Raw genomic sequence first — 16182 nt, forward strand, 5'->3', positions numbered from 1 at the left:
TTGTGTTGGTGTGGAGAGTTGTGTTATTGTCTTATTGTGTTGGTGTGGAGAGTTGTGTTATTGTCTTATTGCGGTGGTGTGGACAGTTGTGTTATTGTCTTATTGTGTTGGTGTGGAGAGTTGTGTTATTGTCTTATTGTGTTGGTGTGGAGAGTTGTGTTATTGTCTTATTGTGGTGGTGTGGAGAGTTGTGTTATTGTCTTATTGTGTTGGTGTGGAGAGTTGTGTTATTGTCTTATTGTGTTGGTGTGGAGAGTTGTGTTATTGTCTTATTGCGGTGGTGTGGAGAGTTGTGTTATTGTCTTATTGTGTTGGTGTGGAGAGTTGTGTTAATGTCTTATTGTGTTGGTGTGGAGAGTTGTGTTATTGTCTTATTGTGTTGGTGTGGAGAGTTGTGTTATTGTCTTATTGTGGTGGTGTGGAGAGTTGTGTTATTGTCTTATTGCGGTGATGTGGAGAGTTGTGTTATTGTCTTATTGTGTTGGTGTGGAGAGTTGTGTTATTGTCTTATTGTGTTGGTGTGGAGAGTTGTGTTATTGTCTTATTGCGGTGGTGTGGAGAGTTGTGTTATTGTCTTATTGTGTTGGTGTGGAGAGTTGTGTTATTGTCTTATTGTGTTGGTTTGGAGAGTTGTGTTATTGTCTTATTGTGGTGATGTGGAGAGTTGTGTTATTGTCTTATTGTGTTGGTGTGGAGAGTTGTGTTATTGTCTTATTGTGGTGGTGTGGAGAGTTGTGTTATTGTCTTATTGTGGTGATGTGGAGAGTTGTGTTATTGTCTTATTTTGGTGGTGTGGAGAGTTGTGTTATTGTCTTATTGTGTTGGTGTGGAGAGTTGTGTTATTGTCTTATTGTGTTGGTGTGGAGAGTTGTGTTATTGTCTTATTGTGTTGGTGTGGATAGTTGTGTTATTGTCTTATTGTGTTGGTGTGGAGAGTTGTGTTATTGTCTTATTGCGGTGGTGTGGACAGTTGTGTTATTGTCTTATTGTGTTGGTGTGGAGAGTTGTGTTATTGTCTTATTGTGTTGGTGTGGAGAGTTGTGTTATTGTCTTATTGTGGTGGTGTGGAGAGTTGTGTTATTGTCTTATTGTGTTGGTGTGGAGAGTTGTGTTATTGTCTTATTGTGTTGGTGTGGAGAGTTGTGTTATTGTCTTATTGCGGTGGTGTGGAGAGTTGTGTTATTGTCTTATTGTGTTGGTGTGGAGAGTTGTGTTAATGTCTTATTGTGTTGGTGTGGAGAGTTGTGTTATTGTCTTATTGTGTTGGTGTGGAGAGTTGTGTTATTGTCTTATTGTGGTGGTGTGGAGAGTTGTGTTATTGTCTTATTGCGGTGATGTGGAGAGTTGTGTTATTGTCTTATTGTGTTGGTGTGGAGAGTTGTGTTATTGTCTTATTGTGTTGGTGTGGAGAGTTGTGTTATTGTCTTATTGCGGTGGTGTGGAGAGTTGTGTTATTGTCTTATTGTGTTGGTGTGGAGAGTTGTGTTATTGTCTTATTGTGGTGATGTGGAGAGTTGTGTTATTGTCTTATTGTGTTTGTGTGGAGAGTTGTGTTATTGTCTTATTGTGTTGGTGTGGAGAGTTGTGTTATTGTCTTATTGTGTTGGTGTGGAGAGTTGTGTTATTGTCTTATTGTGGTGATGTGGAGAGTTGTGTTATTGTCTTATTGTGTTGGTGTGGAGAGTTGTGTTATTGTCTTATTGTGGTGGTGTGGAGAGTTGTGTTATTGTCTTATTGTGTTGGTGTGGAGAGTTGTGTTATTGTCTTATTGTGGTGATGTGGAGAGTTGTGTTATTGTCTTATTGTGTTGGTGTGGAGAGTTGTGTTATTGTCTTATAGTGTTGGTGTGGAGAGTTGTGTTATTGTCTTATTGTGGTGATGTGGAGAGTTGTGTTATTGTCTTATTGTGGTGGTGTGGAGAGTTGTGTTATTGTCTTATTGCGGTGGTGTGGAGAGTTGTGTTATTGTCTTATTGTGGTGGTGTGGAGAGTTGTGTTATTGTCTTATTGTGGTGGTGTGGAGAGTTGTGTTATTGTCTTATTGTGGTGATGTGGAGAGTTGTGTTATTGTCTTATTGCGGTGGTGTGGAGAGTTGTGTTATTGTCTTATTGTGTTGGTGTGGAGAGTTGTGTTATTGTCTTATTGTGGTGATGTGGAGAGTTGTGTTATTGTCTTATTGTGGTGATGTGGAGAGTTGTGTTATTGTCTTATTGTGGTGATGTGGAGAGTTGTGTTATTGTCTTATTGTGGTGATGTGGAGAGTTGTGTTATGACATAGTTCAGTGAAACCATGATATGGATTCCACAAGAAGCCCACACGCCTGTAGCATGATCTCATATTCCACTCCAATGTGGCAGCAAACATATTACATCAGTTGTCTTTATATTCTTATATAGTTTTTATGGTGGAGCTTATGTGCCTCAGCCCCACCACTCTAATGACTAGCTCAGCCCCACCACTCTAATGACTAGCTCAGCCCCACCACTCTAATGACTAGCTCAGCCCCACCACTCTAATGACTAGCTCAGCCCCACCACTCTAATGACTAGCTCAGCCCCACCACTCTAATGACTAGCTCAGCCCCACCACTCTAATGACTAGCTCAGCCCCACCACTCTAATGACTAGCTCAGCCCCACCACTCTAATGACTAGCTCAGCCCCACCACTCTAATGACTAGCTCAGCCCCACCACTCTAATGACTAGCTCAGCCCCACCACTCTAATGACTAGCTCAGCCCCACCACTCTAATGACTAGCTCAGCCCCACCACTCTAATGACTAGCTCAGCCCCACCACTATAATGACTAGCTCAGCCCTCACCACTCTAATGACTAGCTCAGCCCCACCACTCTAATGACTAGCTCAGCCCCACCACTCTAATGACTAGCTCAGCCCCACCACTCTAATGACTAGCTCAGCCCCACCACTCTAATGACTAGCTCAGCCCCACCACTCTAATGACTAGCTCAGCCCCCACCACTCTAATGACTAGCTCAGCCCCACCACTCTAATGACTAGCTCAGCCCCACCACTCTAATGACTAGCTCAGCCCCACCACTCTAATGACTAGCTCAGCCCCACCACTATAATGACTAGCTCAGCCCCACCACTCTAATGACTAGCTCAGCCCCACCACTATAATGACTAGCTCAGCCCCACCACTCTAATGACTAGCTCAGCCCCACCACTCTAATGACTAGCTCAGCCCCACCACTCTAATGACTAGCTCAGCCCCACCACTCTAATGACTAGCTCAGCCCCACCACTATAATGACTAGCTCAGCCCCACCACTCTAATGACTAGCTCAGCCCCACCACTCTAATGACTAGCTCAGCCCCACCACTCTAATGACTAGCTCAGCCCCACCACTCTGATTTGGTTACACTTGACATCAAATAACCTTTTATGAAGGGTTCACGAATGTTCTGTAATGGCTTGATAATGACTTTATAGGCTGTTATTATCACTGTAATAAGGGGCCCAACGGGGGCCTGTAGTTAGTAACGGGGGCCTGTAGTTAGTAACGGGGCCTGTAGTTAGTAACGGGGCCCTGTAGTTAGTAACGGGGGCCTGTAGTTAGTAACGGGGCCCTGTAGTTAGTAACGGGGGCCTGTAGTTAGTAACGGGGGCCTGTAGTTAGTAACGGGGGCCTGTAGTTAGTAACGCGAGCCTGTAGTTAGTAACTGAGGCCTGTAGTTAGTAACGGGGGCCTGTAGTTAGTAACGCGGGCCTGTAGTTAGTAACGGGGACCTGTAGTTAGTAACGGGGGCCTGTAGTTAGTAACGGGGGCCTGTAGTTAGTAACGGGGGCCTGTAGTTAGTAACGGGGGCCTGTAGTTAGTAACGGGGCCTGTAGTTGTAACGGGGCCTGTAGTTAGTAACGCGAGCCTGTAGTTAGTAACTGAGGCCTGTAGTTAGTAACGGGGGCCTGTAGTTAGTAACGCGGGCCTGTAGTTAGTAACGGGGACCTGTAGTTAGTAACGGGGGCCTGTAGTTAGTAACGGGGGCCTGTAGTTAGTAACGGGGCCTGTAGTTAGTAACGGGGGCCTGTAGTTAGTAACGGGGGCCTGTAGTTAGTAACGGGGGCCTGTAGTTAGTAACGGGGGCCTGTAGTTAGTAACGGGGGCCTGTAGTTAGTAACGGGGGCCTTTAGTTAGTAACGGGGGCCTGTAGTTAGTAACGGGGGCCTGTAGTTAGTAACGGGAGCCTGTAGTTAGTAACGGGGGCCTGTAGTTAGTAACGGGGGCCTGTAGTTAGTAAGCTCTCCTCTTGCCAGTAGGTCAGCCACAGAGCCACAGCCTTTGACTAAACATTCACCTTGACGTCTCTCAGCAGCTGTCTTGGCCACTAATCCGCTGTTTCCCCGACCAGATGGAATGTGTCCCATTGAGGACTCCAGTCTGTCGTTCCGGCCCTGCCTGGCCCAGTCTGCTGTGTTTGATGTGTGGGCTGGGCCATGCTGAGGACTCCAGTCTGTCGTTCCGGCCCTGCCTGGCCCAGTCTGCTGTGTTTGATGTGTGGGCTGGGCCAGGCTAATAGGAGCAGTGTTAAACGGAAGCCATCAGCTGTTCTACTCTTTCATGTACTGCTCAAACAGGGTCCAAACACACTGAGGCTTTCAATTGAGAGCCGGCCAGCCATCCGGGGGCAGAAAACCAAGGGTAAACTTCTGACTAAACTTAAGTGGCTTTTATCCAGGATCCCTGAAATTAGGACATTTAGGAGTCTCCCATCCCTCAGCTTTGAAATTGGGATTCTGCTGTGTCATGGGGATGGTGACTCGTGACTCGTGACTCGTGACTCGTGACTTGTGACTCGTGACTCGTGACTCGTGACAACCACGTGTTTAGTTTAGTTTGTCCCCTACAGGTCTTTACTCACTACTCAATGTCCTCTAGAGTGTTTTACTTTAACCTGGGGGGTTCCTTTGTTGTGGTGACTGTAGGAAGAGGTGGAGGGAGGGAGGGAGGGAGGGAGGGAGGGAGGGAGGGAGGGAGGGAGGGATGAATGAATGAATGGAGAGGGGAGGGAGGCAGAGACGACAGACAACTCTCAACACAGTGGGTGGTGGTGTTTGTTCTGCTGAAGTAAATAAAAGAAGAAGCTCCCATAACAACCCTCCTCCCCCCTCCTCCCCTCCCCTCTCCTCCCCCCTCCTCCCCTCTCCTCCCCTCTCCTCCCCTCCCCTCTCCTCCCCTCTCCTCCCCTCCCCTCTCCTCCCCTCCCCTCTCCTCGCCTCTCCTCTAAATTGATTGTTCAGAAAATCAAAGGCAAATTTAAACAAACCCGAGCCAGCAAGGTAATCCTCAAAGGATGAACATCAAGATATTCATCTTTAGATAATTAATTCCTCTTACAAATGACAAAACTCCATTATTTTAATGTACTTATTTTACAATTCCTCCAGTGTTGATTGTTTGATGTTTGGAAGGTGTTTGAATTTCACAGAACATCTATCACTTCTATCACTTCACTGCTGGGAGGTAATACAGCACCACTACCACTGTCTGCACTTCACCAATACAATACAATACAATACATTACATTACAATACAATACATAACATTACATTACATTACAATACAATACATAACATTACAATACATTACATAACATTACAATACATTACATTACATTACAATACAATACAATACATTACATTACATAACATTACATAACATTACAATACAATACATAACATTACAATACAATACATTACATTACATTACAATACATTACTTTACATTACAATACATTACATAACATTACAATACATTACAACACATTACATTACAATACATTACATTATAATACATTACATAACATTACAATACAATACATTACAATACATTACAATATACTACATTACAATACAATACATTACAATACAATACAATACATTATAATACATTACAATACACTACATTACATTACATTACATTACATTACATTACATTAAATTACAATACATTACATAACATTACAATACAATACATTACAACACATTACATTACATTACAATACATTACATTATAATACATTACATAAAATTACAATACAATACATTACATTACAATACAATACATTACAATACATTACAATACAATACATTACAATACAATACAATACATTACAATACATTACAATACACTACATTACAATACAATACATTACAATACATTACAATACATTACAGTACATCACATTACAATACATGACAATACATTACAATACATTGCAATACATTACACTACATTACTATACATTACAATACAACACATTACAATACAATACATTACATTACAATACATTACAATACATTACAATACATTACAATACACTACATTACAATACATAACAATACATTACATAACATTACATTACAATACAATACATTACAATACATTACAATACATTACAGTACATCACATTACAATACATGACAATACATTACAATACATTGCAATACATTACACTACATTACTATACATTACAATACAACACATTACAATACAATACATTACATTACAATACATTACAATACATTACAATACACTACATTACAATACAATACATTACAATACATAACAATACATTACAGAACATTACATTACAATACATGACAATACATGACAATACAATACATTACAAGACAATACAGAACATTACATTACAATACATGACAATACATGACAATACAATACATTACAAGACAATACATTACAATACAATACATTACAATACATTTCAGTACAATATAATACATTACAATACATTATAATACAATAAATTACACTACATTACAATACATTACAATACAATACCTTAAAATACAGTACATTACACTACATTACAATACATTACAATACATTATAATACAGTTCAATACATTACAATACAATACAATACAATACAATACAATACATTACAATACATTACAATACAATACATTACAATACATTACAATACAATACAATACATTACAATACATGACAATGCATTTCATTACAAGACATTACAATACAATGCAATACATTGCAATATAATAAATTACAATACAATACATTACATTACAATACAATACAATACATTACAATACAATACAATACAATACATTACATTACAATACAATACATTAAAATACATTACAATACAATACAATACAATACATTACAGTACATTACATTACAATACAATACAATACAATACATTACAATACGATACAATATATTACACTACATTAAAATACAATACATCAACATTTCTGGAGAGTTTCGCTTCATTCCCAGTGTCAGAGAGGGAACATAGAGAGGACTGTGGGGAGGAGGAACATAGAGAGGACTGGGGGAGGAACATAGATAGGACTATGGGGAGGAGGAACATAGAGAGGACTGTGGGGAGGAGGAACATAGAGAGGGCTGTGGGGAGGAACATAGAGAGGACTATGGGGAGGAGGAACATAGAGAGGACTATAGGGAGGAGGAACATAGAGAGGGCTGTGGGGAGGAACATAGAGAGGACTGTGGGGAGGAACATAGAGAGGACTGTGGGGAGGAGGAACATAGAGAGGACTGTGGAGGGGAGGAACATAGAGAGGACTGTGGGGAGGAGAAACATAGAGAGGGCTGTGGAGGGGAGGAACATAGATAGAACTGTGGAGGGGAGGAACATAGAGAGGACTGTGGGGAGGAGAAACATAGAGAGGACTGTGGGGAGGAACATAGAGAGGACTGTGGAGGGGAGGAACATAGAGAGGACTGTGGGGAGGAGAAGCATAGAGAGGACTGTGGGGAGGAACATAGAGAGGACTGTGGGGAGGAACATAGATAGGACTGTGGAGGGGAGGAACATAGAGAGGACTGTGGGGAGGAGGAACATAGAGAGGACTGTGGGGAGGAGGAACATAGAGAGGACTGCTGGGAGGAACATAGAGAGGACTGTGGGGAGGAACATAGAGAGGACTGTGGGGAGGAACATAGATAGGACTATGGGGAGGAGGAACATAAAGAGGACTGTGGGGAGGAGAAACATAGAGAGGGCTTTGGAGGGGAGGAACATAGAGAGGACTGAGGGGAGGCACATAGAGTGGTCCTCTGTAGCTCAGCTGGTAGAGCACGGCGCTTGTAACGCCAAGGTAGTGGGTTCGATCCCCGGGACCACCCATACACAAAAATGTATGCACGCATGACTGTAAGTCGCTTTGGATAAAAGCGTCTGCTAAATGGCATATTATTTATATTATGTTATTAGAGAGGACTGTGGGGAGGAACATAGATAGGACTGTGGAGGGGAGTAACATAGAGAGGACTGTGGGAGGCACATAGAGAGGACTGTGGGGAGGAACATAGATAGGACTGTGGAGGGGAGGAACATAGAGAGGACTGTGGGGAGGAGGAACATAGAGAGGACTGTGGGGAGGAACATAGAGAGGACTGTGGGGAGGAACATAGATAGGACTGTGGAGGGGAGGAACATAGAGAGGACTGTGGGGAGGAGGAACATAGAGATGACTGTGGGGAGGAGGAACATAGAGAGGACTTTGGGGAGGAACATAGAGAGGGCTGTGGAGGGGAGGAACATAGAGAGGACTGTGAGGAGGAACATAGAGAGGACTGTGAGGAGGAGGAACATAGAGAGTACTGTGGGGAGGAACATAGAGAAAGCTATAGAGAGGACCAGGGCTGTCTAAATGCTAATCTCAGGGCTCAGGGCAGAGCATGACTCAATGTAGAGGCAGAGCAGAGTTTATTACTGATGACTCAGGCCCTTACAACCTGACATGACTCTCTCTGACTCCTCTTAACTCCCCTGTCATAGCACAACCTGACATGACTCTCTCTGACTCCTCTTAACTCAACTGTCATAGCACAACCTGACATGACTCTCTCTGACTCCCCTTAACTCCCCTGTCATAGCACAACCTGACATGACTCTCTCTGACTCCCCTTAACTCCCCTGTCATAGCACAACCTGACATGACTCTCTCTGACTCCCCTTAACTCCCCTGTCATAGCACAACCTGACATGACTCTCCTGACTCCCCTTAACTCCCCTGTCATAGCACAACCTGACATGACTCTCTCTGACTCATCTTAACTCCCCTGTCATAGCACAACCTGACATGACTCTACCTGACTCCCCTTAACTCCCCTGTCATAGCACAACCTGACATGACTCTCTCTGACTCCCCTTAACTCCCCTGTCATAGCACAATGGAGGCCCTGGCTCCCCCTGTAATAGCATTGTGATGGGTCTGTCTAATAGAGGTCTTGACTCCCTCTGACTGTCTCTGACTCCCCCTGTAATAACATTGTGATGGGTCTGTCTAATAGAGGTCTTGACTCCCTCTGACTCCCCCTGTAATAACATTGTGATGGGTCTGTCTAATAGAGGTCTTGACTCCCTCTGACTGTCTCTGACTCCCCCTGTCATAACATTGTGATGGGTCTGTCTAATAGAGGTCTTGACTCCCTCTGACTGTCTCTGACTCCCCCTGTAATAACATTGTGATGGGTCTGTCTAATAGAGGTCTTGACTCTCTCTGACTCCCCCTGTAATAACATTGTGATGGGTCTGTCTAATAGAGGTCTTGACTCCCTCTGACTGTCTCTGACTCCCCCTGTAATAACATTGTGATGGGTCTGTCTAATAGAGGTCTTGACTCCCTCTGACTGTCTCTGACTCCCCCTGTAATAACATTGTGATGGGTCTGTCTAATAGAGGTCTTGACTCCCTCTGACTGTCTCTGACTCCCCCTGTAATAACATTGTGATGGGTCTGTCTAATAGAGGTCTTGACTCCTTCTGACTCCCTCTGACTCCCCCTGTAATAACATTGTGATGGGTCTGTCTAATAGAGGTCTTGACTCCTTCTGACTCCCTCTGACTCCCCCTGTAATAACATTGTGATGGGTCTGTCTAATAGAGGTCTTGACTCCCTCTGACTCCCCCTGTCATAACATATGTGATGTGTGTGTCTAATAGTCTAGTTAATCAACCAGGATGTTAATGTCTGTTCTGAGCAAGTTAATTATTGAAGGCTAATTATTGTGGCCAGAATTTGGTTCTGTAGAGTATGTGTTACGTATTTACAGACAGAGATAGATAGATAGATAGATAGATAGATAGATAGATAGATAGATAGATAGATAGATAGATATAGATAGATAGATAAAGAGAGATGATAGAAGATAGATAGATAGATAGATAGATAGATATAGATAGATAGATAGATAGATAGATAGATAGATAGATAGATAGATAGATAGAAGATAGATAAAAAGATAGATAGATAGATATAGATAGATAGATGATAATAGATAGATAGATAGATAGATAGATAGATAGATAGATAGATATAGATAGATAGATAGATAGATAGATAGATAGATAGATAGATAGATAGATAGATAGATAGATAGATAGATAGATAGATAGGGACGTGAAGATTGGGGAAACATTTGATCTGATGACACAGACCTTTTCTGTCACCTTACCTACTGTTATTGAAAGACTGTTCAGAGGGCTCCTCTTAGCCTATTCTGCTCATGGTGAAGGTAGTTTAAATGGAACGTGATTTAGTTAACATCCTTTTTCACCATGTCCTCATAGGATTGGACTATTTTCTCTCTGTTGCATTAGAAAGCATGTGGTTGACTTGTTTCCTTTGATGTTTAATGGTCCGTTCACGTTGCCTGGCTACCCAAACTCCTTGCTCAGGCCAAACGCTACGCCACACCCTCGGACGTTTGTTTATTCTTCACAATGAGTCTGGCTCTGAGTACATCCCAGACGATTTCTAGAATGGAAATCCATTCTAGACCGTGTGATTGGTCCCAGAAACTGATGGGTTGGTCCAGAGCTAGAACGCACATGGGTAAAGCTCCTCATTGGCTTTGATACTCTGATTGGTTAGAGATTATCCAATTGCTGATGACTTTGTTTTGTACAACACCCCTCATTTTGACGTCACCACAAACAACCTCAATGTTGTCAGTCTCAGACTGAAGTATGTAGCGAATGATGGAGCAGCGGAAGAATTCAGTTAATGTCGTCAAGCAACAACCGTTCACTGGACAAATGAGACGACTGATGCTTTTAGCCTGGCTTTGCTTCTCCTCCCCAGCCCAATGCATAACATCTGCCTGCCATTCCTCCTCAGCCCAATGCATAACATCTGCCTGCCATTCCTCCTCAGCCCAATGCATTACATCTGCCTGCCATTCCTCCCCAGCCCAATGCATAACATCTGCCTGCCATTCCTCCCCAGCCCAATGCATTACATCTGCCTGCCATTCCTCCCCAGCCCAATGCATAACATCTGCCTGCCATTCCTCCTCAGCCCAATGCATTACATCTGCCTGCCATTCCTCCCCAGCCCAATGCATAACATCTGCCTGCCATTCCTCCCCAGCCCAATGCATTACATCTGCCTGCCATTCCTCCCCAGCCCAATGCATTACATCTGCCTGCCATTCCTCCCCAGCCCAATGCATTACTTCTGCCTGCCATTCCTCCCCAGCCCAATGCATTACATCTGCCTGCCATTCCTCCCCAGCCCAATGCATAACATCTGCCTGCCATTCCTCCCCAGCCCAATGCATTACATCTGCCTGCCATTCCTCCCCTGCCCAATGCATAACTCACAAGGTTGTCTGGCAGTATCGAGAGGAAGGTTGTTCCACAGCTACTTGAAGAAGCAATATCTAGTGGAAGTACAAATGCCTTCCATGACAAAAGACAACAGATCTTAAATTATGTCAAATAAAGGAATGACTTGAGGGAGGCGATGGAGTAGTCCTCTAGACTGCAGTTGTAGTCCTCCCTAAACCTGATTTACTGACTGCTGCGGAATCCTTCCATTAACCCAGTGTGTTGGAGTGTGTGTGTGTGTGTGTTTGATCGTTTGTGGATGCGTGTGTGTGTGTTGGAGTGTGTGTGTGTTTGGAGTGTGTATTGGATTGTGTGTGTGTTGGAGTGTGTGTTGGAGTGTGTGTGTGTGTGTGTGTTTGGAGTGTGTATTGGATTGTGTGTGTGTTGGAGTGTGTGTTGGAGTGTTTGTGTGTGTGCTTTGTGCGTGCCTGCATGTGTGTGTATGTTTGTGTTTAATAACTAAAGCTCTTATCTCTCCCAGAGCTGGCTTCTAGAGAGGTCATTTTCCCACACACTCTAAGCTGAGATCTGTCTGGTCTGGACAGCATCCCACCGTGGTAGAGGCTCTTCTACAAAGTTTTCTGGTTCTTGGTTCTCAGAGAGAAGTGATGTTAAGAAACACCACTTATCTGGGATGATACAGCAACAGCATTAGTGTTACAAACAGACTGGTTACTGTCTCTGTCTTTTACACTATGTATCTGCTGTGTGATGTGATTTCTGTCTCACTGTTCTGTAGTGTGTAACGTTTAATAAAGGCTCACCTTGAAAAATATCATCTGGAAATGGTTGTTTCTTGCCCATATTTTGAAGTACATTTTGCATTTATTTTGTTGTCTTGGACCAAATCTGCACACCAAAAGTGTCATGATATTCGCGTTGTCATTCATGGACTCTGATGGACTGTTTCCTGTACTTATCTACATTGTTGACATAGTGTATTCTGATGTAATGTTCTCCTGCTGTCTCGTTGTCCTGCAGTGGAGCCGTTTGTCTGTACGGCTCAGGCCATAGCTGACATAGTGATCCATGTTCTCCTGTCTTACCCTCTTTCCAGTGGATCCTTTTGTCTGCACGGCTCAGGCCATAGCTGACATAGTGATCCATGTTCTCCTGTCTTACCCTCTTTCCAGTGGATCCTTTTGTCTGCACGACTCAGGCCATAGCTGACATAGTGATCCATGTTCTCCTGTCTTACCCTCTTTCCAGTGGATCCTTTTGTCTGCACGACTCAGGCCATAGCTGACATAGTGATCCATGTTCTCCTGTCTTACCCTCTTTCCAGTGGATCCTTTTGTCTGTACGACTCAGGCCATAGCTGACATAGTGATCCATGTTCTCCTGTCTTACCCTCTTTCCAGTGGATCCTTTTGTCTGCACGACTCAGGCCATAGCTGACATAGTGATCCTGGTGGATGGATCCTGGAGCATCGGCAGGATCAACTTCCGCTTGGTCCGCATGTTCCTGGAGAACCTGGTCAACGCTTTCAGCGTCGGGATCGACCAGACCAGGATAGGTAAGCAGTAGCATCACTGTCTGTTATTAACCAGGATAGGTAAGCAGTAGCATCACTGTCTGTTATTAACCAGGATAGGTAAGCAGTAGCATCACTGTATGTTATTAACCAGGATAGGTAAGCAGTAGCATCAATGTCTGTTATTAACCAGGATAGGTAAGCAGTAGCATCACTGTATGTTATTAACCAGGATAGGTAAGCAGTAGCATCACTGTATGTTATTAACCAGGATAGGTAAGCAGTAGCATCACTGTCTGTTATTAACCAGGATAGGTAAGCAGTAGCATCACTGTCTGTTATTAACCAGGGTAGGTAAGCAGTAGCATCACTGTCTGTTATTAACCAGGATAGGTAAGCAGTAGCATCACTGTCTGTTATTAACCAGGATAGGTAAGCAGTAGCATCACTGTCTGTTATTAACCAGGATAGGTAAGCAGTAGCATCACTGTCTGTTATTAACCAGGATAGGTAAGCAGTAGCATCACTGTCTGTTATTAACCTTACTGTACTGCACTGTCACAGGGTTCAATAGCCTGGTCAAATGCAGGTGTGAAGTATATTCCCTCATGTAAGCCTTATCCTAAAATTAAACATACAGTTGAAGTTGGAAGTTTACATACACCTTAGCCAAATACATTTAAACTCAGTTTTTCACAATTCCTGACATTTAATCCTAGTAAAAATTCCCTGTCTTAGGTCAGTTAGGATCACCACTTTATTTTAAGAATGTGAAATGTCAGTATAATAGTAGAGAGAATGATTTATTTCAGCTTTTATTTCTTTCATCACATTCCCAGTGGGTCAGAAGTTTACATACACTCAATTAGTATTTGGTAGCATTGCCTTTAAATTGTTTAACTTGGGTCAAACGTTTCGGGTAGCCTTCCACAAGCTTCCCACAATAAGTTGGGGGAATTTTGGCCCATTCCTCCTGACAGAGCTGGTGTAACTGAATCAGGTTTGTAGTCCTCCTTGCTCACACACGCCTTTTCATTTCTGCCCACACATTTTCGATAGGATTGAGGTCAGGGCTTTTTCCTGGCCACTCCAATACCTTGACTTTGTTGTCCTTAAGCCATTTTGCCACAACATTGGAAGTATGCTTGGGGTCATTATCCATTTGGAAGACCCATTTGCAACCATGCTTTAACTTCCTGACTGATGTCTTGAGATGTTGCTTCAATATATTCACATAATTTTCCTTCCTCATGATGCCATCTATTTTGTGAAGTGCACCAGTCCCTCCTGCAGCAAAGCACCCCCACAGCATGATGCTGCCACCCCTGTGCTTCACGGTTGGGATGGTGTTCTTAGGCTTGCAAGCTTCCCCTTCTTCCTCCAAACATAACGATGGTCATTATGGCCAAACAGTTCTATTTTTGTTTCATCAGACCAGAGGACATTTCTCCAAAAAGTACGATCTTTGTCCCCATGTGCAATTGCAAACCGTAGTCTGGCTTTTTTATGGCGGTTTTGTAGCAGTGGCTTCTTCCTTGCTGAGCGGCCTTTCAGGTTATGTCGATATAGGACTCGTTTTACTGTGGATATAGATACTTTTGTACCCGTTTCCTCCAGCATCTTCACAAGGTCCTTTGCTGCTGTTCTGGGATTTATTTGCACCAAAGTACGTTCATCTCTAGGAGACAGAACGCGTCTCCTTCCTGAGCGGTATGACGGCTGCGTGGTCCCATGGTGTTTATACTTGCATACTATTGTTTGTACAGATGAACGTGGTACCTTCAGTCGTTTGGAAATTGCTCCCAAGGATGAACCAGACTTGTGGAGGTCTAAACATTTTTTGCTGAGGGCTTGGCTGATTTCTTTTGATTTTCCCATGATGTCAAGCAAAGAGGCAGTGAGTTTGAAGGTAGGCCTTGAAATACATCCACAGGTACACCTCCAATTGACTCAAATGATGTCAATTAGCCTATCAGAAGCTTCTAAAGCCATGACATCATTTTCTGGAATTTTCCAAGCTGTTTAAAGGCACAGTCAACTTGGTGTATGTAAACTTCTGACCCACTGGAATTGTGATACAGTGAATTATAAGTGAAATAATCTGTCTGTAAACAATTGTTGTAAAAATTACAAAACTTGCATCATGCACAAAGTAGATGTCCTAACCGACTTGCCAAAACTATAGTTTGTTAACAAGAAATTTGTGGAGTGGTTGAAAAATGACGTTTAATGACTCCAACCTAAAGTGTGTGTAAACTTCCGACTTCAACCGTATGTTATTCTAGTCTATTCTACTGTGTTCCCTCCCAGGTCTGGCCCAGTACAGTGGGGACCCCAGGATAGAGTGGCATCTGAATGCCTTCAGCACTAAAGATGCAGTTCTCGATGCTGTGAAGAACCTGCCCTACAAGGGAGGCAACACGCTGACAGGTACACCAGCAGCTCCCTCCGACTTCATCCCTAATGACAGCTATGGAAAGGTCACAATACATTTAGCCCAGAGGGGGATGTTAAGCAATGCTTAGTACAAAATCTACACAGATGTACTGAAATCTGTTTATAGGGGGATGTTAAGCAATGCTTAGTACAAAATATACACAGATGTACTGAAATCTGTTTATAGGGGGATGTTAAGCAATGCTTAGTACAAAATATACACAGATGTACTGAAATCTGTTTATAGGGGGATGTTAAGCAATGCTTAATACAAAATATACACAGATGTACTGAAATCTGTTTATAGGGGGATGTTAAGCAATGCTTAGTACAAAATATACACAGATGTACTGAAATCTGTTTATAGGGGGATGTTAAGCAATGCTTAGTACAAAATATACACAGATGTACTGAAATCTGTTTATAGGGGGATGTTAAGCAATGCTTAATACAAAATCTACACAGATGTACTGAAGTCTGTTTATAGATTTTTGCGTGAATGTAAAGTGGTTCGTTAAGGGTAACAAGAGTCAGTGAGGAAAAGCTATGTGACTTTTCGAAGTATCAACCAGTGGAGCCATCATCAGTGACCTGTGTGTATCTGTGTAACTGTGTATC

At 42.8% G+C, this 16182-nt stretch overlaps 1 protein-coding gene across 1 annotated transcript in view; it reads left to right on the forward strand.

Moving 5' to 3' along the window:
* The window catches only part of LOC121542744 (collagen alpha-1(XIV) chain-like), a 181356-nt gene that overhangs the window by 35706 nt on the left and 129468 nt on the right, over nucleotides 1-16182 (forward strand). Inside the window, exons 3-4 of the mRNA XM_045213864.1 lie at nucleotides 13015-13170; nucleotides 15439-15558. Coding sequence (XP_045069799.1) covers nucleotides 13015-13170; nucleotides 15439-15558 — 276 coding nt within the window. The remainder of the gene's footprint in view (nucleotides 1-13014; nucleotides 13171-15438; nucleotides 15559-16182) is intronic.

The sequence above is a fragment of the Coregonus clupeaformis genome, unplaced genomic scaffold (assembly GCF_020615455.1).
Source record: "Coregonus clupeaformis isolate EN_2021a unplaced genomic scaffold, ASM2061545v1 scaf0163, whole genome shotgun sequence".
NCBI classification, from domain to species: domain Eukaryota; kingdom Metazoa; phylum Chordata; class Actinopteri; order Salmoniformes; family Salmonidae; genus Coregonus; species Coregonus clupeaformis.